We start from the raw sequence: 3,607 nt of genomic DNA on the forward strand, positions 1-3,607 counted from the left end.
AAGAATTATCCGTCAATTCCATACGGGCTGCTATATTCTTCCGGGTAGCTATAGCATCGTTGCATAGCTGCCAGAAGAACACTTTGACTCGCGGCAAGACTGGTGTTTTCCAAATCTTACCCTAAAGCCATTTCTCCTTCTCAAAAACCGACTGACCCGCCTCCTCTCTGTGGCTCTCCGCCATCAAGAGCCGATAGGCTGACCTCACAGAGTATTCTCCATACTTCTCCGGCTCCCAACACCAATCATCAGACGATCTAGTATCACTAAGGCAAATATGTAGAATTCGAGCACTTTCAAAAGGAAGAAACAGATTGTTTACCTTATCCGGGTCCCATCCTTGCCCATCGACTTTAAACAGCTCGGCCACTCTCATGTCCTCATTCGCAGCAGCTCCACGTGGTGAAATTATACGCATAGAACTCGTGCCAGGGACCCACGGGTCACTCCATACTCGTGTGCTCAAGCCATCTCCTATACGCCTTCTTGCTCCTAAACGGATCACCTCTTTAGCCTCCCATATTCCTCGCCATGTATAGCTAGGATTAGTCCCAAGATCAGCATCCATAAAGTCCCTCCCATCGAAGTATTTCCCCTTAAGAACCCGCACCATTAAGCAGCTATCCTCCGTCATTAATCTCCAAGCTTGCTTTCCAAGGAGAGCCAGGTTGAATTTATGGAAGTCACGAAAGCCCATGCCACCCTGATATTTAGGCCGACACATTTTAGACCATGCCACCCACGGTATCTTTCTACGTCCATTGTCCGTGCCCCACCAAAAGTTCGAAACAAGTGAGCGTAGTTCGTTACAGAAATTAGCCGGCAATCTAAAAACACTCATCGCGAAAGTTGGAACTGCTTGGCCTATAGCCTTTATGAGTATCTCCTTCCCCGCTTTACTGAGCAGCTTACCCCGCCATCCCTGTAACCGCTTACTAATCTTATCCCGAATTAATTTGGAGAGCTCCTGTTTCGACCTCCCTACGACCGTAGGAAGACCGAGATACCGCTCCTGTTCCCTAACTTCCCGAACCTGCAAAATCCCCAGGACCCGCTCACGCCTGCCATTGGAAGTACCTCGACTAAAGGAGATAGTTGTTTTGTCGAGGCTGACCTGCTGTCCGGATGCCCGTTCATAGTCACGCAGTATGTCACGAACAATAATCGCTTCCTCCTCCTTAGCTTGCGTGAAAATGATACTATCGTCTGCAAATAATAAATGGGAAACAATCGGTGCTTGGGGTGACACCCTAATCCCTTTAATAGTCCCAGCTTCAACACTCCTTCGTATCATGCTCGACAAAACTTCCGCGCAAAGAATAAAGAGGTAGGGAGATAAAGGATCACCTTGTCGAATACCTCGCTCCGGGACAAAATTCTCAGACAGTGACCCATTCACCGAAACTCTATAGGAGACCGTCGTCACGCAGCTCATCACACGATCAACCCACCTCCCATCGAAACCCATGCTCCGCAATACCGCCTCCAAGAACCGCCACTCTACCCTGTCATATGCCTTAGCCAAATCTAACTTGAGCGCCATATGCCCCCCGTTACTCCGTGAGTTCTTCATATAATGGAAAAGTTCAAAAGCCACAAGAATATTGTCCGTAATAAGTCGACCCGGGGTAAAAGCACTTTGATTCTCCGAAACAATATTCCCCAGAAATCTCTTCAGTCTATTCGCAAGCACCTTCGAAACTAATTTATAAACCACATTACACAAGCTAATTGGACGAAATTCTTGCATTTTATCCGGCGCCTTTTTCTTAGGTATTAAGAAAATATTCGTTTCATTCATACCTTCCGGGAACGGCGCTCCATTGAGGATATTCAGCACACAACGGGTCAAAGCAGGTCCCACGATATGCTAATAAGTTTGATAAAAAAGACCGTTCATACCATCAAGACCTGGAGCTTTCAGAGGATGCATCTGGCTTAGTGCTTCTACTACTTCATCTCCATGGTACTCTTCTTGTAAGCCCTCATTCATGGCCTCCGTCACTCTCCCTTCCACACCTGTGAGCAGCTCCTCAAAGTTCTCCGGTTGATCAGATGTGAACAATCCCCGAAAATAACGAACTGCACATGCCGCCATCCCTTGTCTATCACTCACCACTCGGCCCCTCTCATCAATAAGTTTAGCAATATTATTTTTCTCCTTTATTTGGCTTGCCTTTTGATGAAAAAACTTTGTATTTCTATCGCCATCACGCAGCCATAAAGCTCTAGATCTTTGTCTCCAAAAGGTTTCTTCTTGTCTCAGTAGGTCCGCAATTTCATGAACAATTTTCCGCCTTTCCTCGACCTCTCTCGCTGACCGCCTACCCTCATTCAAGAATTTCAATCTTTTACGTTTCTTTTGTAAGTCACGCATAACCTTTCCAATAGTCCCTCCCTTCCATTCCTTAAGCTCAGTCGCACATCGCTGCAGGGAATTAAGGAGCTCTCTATTATCCACCTCCCAAGCTCTCTTAACCGCCTCTTCGCACCCATCTTGTCCTACCCAAATTTGTTCGAAACGAAACATCTTAGGAGCCCTCCCCTCGGACTCCCCACGCCCATTAAACAGAACCTTGATAGGTGCGTGGTCAGACCACTCTCTATCAAGATGAAGCAGCTTAGCATAAGGGAATTTGTCCGACCACCCCCCATTAACCATAGCTCGGTCCAACCTACATTGCCTATTCGCATCTCCTGCTTGGCCATTGTCAAACGTAAAAGCGTACCCCTCATATGGGAGATCCCTTAAGCCACACTCATCGACCGCATCCCGGAAATTATTCATCTACCTCTGCATACGCGAGCCCCCTTTCATCTCGGTAGAATAAAGGATCTCGTTAAAATCCCCCAAGCACAACCAAGGCAATAAAGATGTCGATGCAAGAATTCTCAGCTGCTGCCATGATAAATGACGGTCTTGGACCGCCGGCCACCCGTAAAAACCTGTAACCCGCCATTGCTCCTCCCCTTCCCCAATCTCCGCATCAATGTAGTGCACCATCACAGAAAGAATCGAACAAACATATGACTTCTTCCACAATAACGCTAGCCCCCAGACTTTCCCACACAATCAACGGCGTACCCTTCATAGTCGACTAACCTCCTCCTAAGTTTGTGCAATTCTGTACTACGAAGTTTTGTCTCGCACAAGAAAACAAAACTCGGGGCCTCCTTCCGGAGTAAGTTACAGAGACCGCCTACCGCAGCCGGGTTGCCCAAACCCCTGCAGTTAAGGCTCAAAAAACTCATTGGGCCCGGCGGGGTTGAGTGTCCTCAACCACCGCCTCAGATGAACACACATCCATGTCAATATGAAGTCTCTTCGCCACACCCTCCTCATCATTCACCATCTCATCCCTTCTCCTTTTTGATCCATGTCCCTCCCCACTTTCATCTGTGTTCGTTCTTCCCCCCTCCCTCACCTCAGTGCGCGGGATTCTCGTCCACTTGCCACCCTGCGGATTCATTTGCCTCCCCCTGCCACACCCATAAGACTCTCTACCCAGCTCCTCTCCTCCTGCCTCAAGCTCTCCTCCCTTTTCCCCGTTTCCTGCTCAGCAGCCCTAGTGGACATCAACAAAACCTCCCCCTCCTCCGCCTGTCC

The 3,607-nt window shown here is 48.3% G+C and overlaps 1 protein-coding gene across 1 annotated transcript; it reads right to left on the reverse strand.

Moving 5' to 3' along the window:
- Positions 1 to 1,870: 1,870 nt before the first annotated feature.
- Positions 1,871 to 2,788, reverse strand: LOC141637839 (uncharacterized). Its single transcript, XM_074447258.1, has one exon. It carries the CDS (start codon positions 2,786 to 2,788, stop codon positions 1,871 to 1,873), a length of 918 nt encoding a protein of 305 aa, XP_074303359.1.
- Positions 2,789 to 3,607: the final 819 nt, after the last annotated feature.

Source organism: Silene latifolia, chromosome 2 (genome assembly GCF_048544455.1).
Source record: "Silene latifolia isolate original U9 population chromosome 2, ASM4854445v1, whole genome shotgun sequence".
Classification (NCBI taxonomy): domain Eukaryota; kingdom Viridiplantae; phylum Streptophyta; class Magnoliopsida; order Caryophyllales; family Caryophyllaceae; genus Silene; species Silene latifolia.

Coding starts and splice junctions, on each gene's coding strand:
- LOC141637839 (XM_074447258.1), bottom strand. CDS start 2,788: ATGAATAATTTCCGGGATGCGGTCGATGAGTGTGGCTTAAGGGATCTC.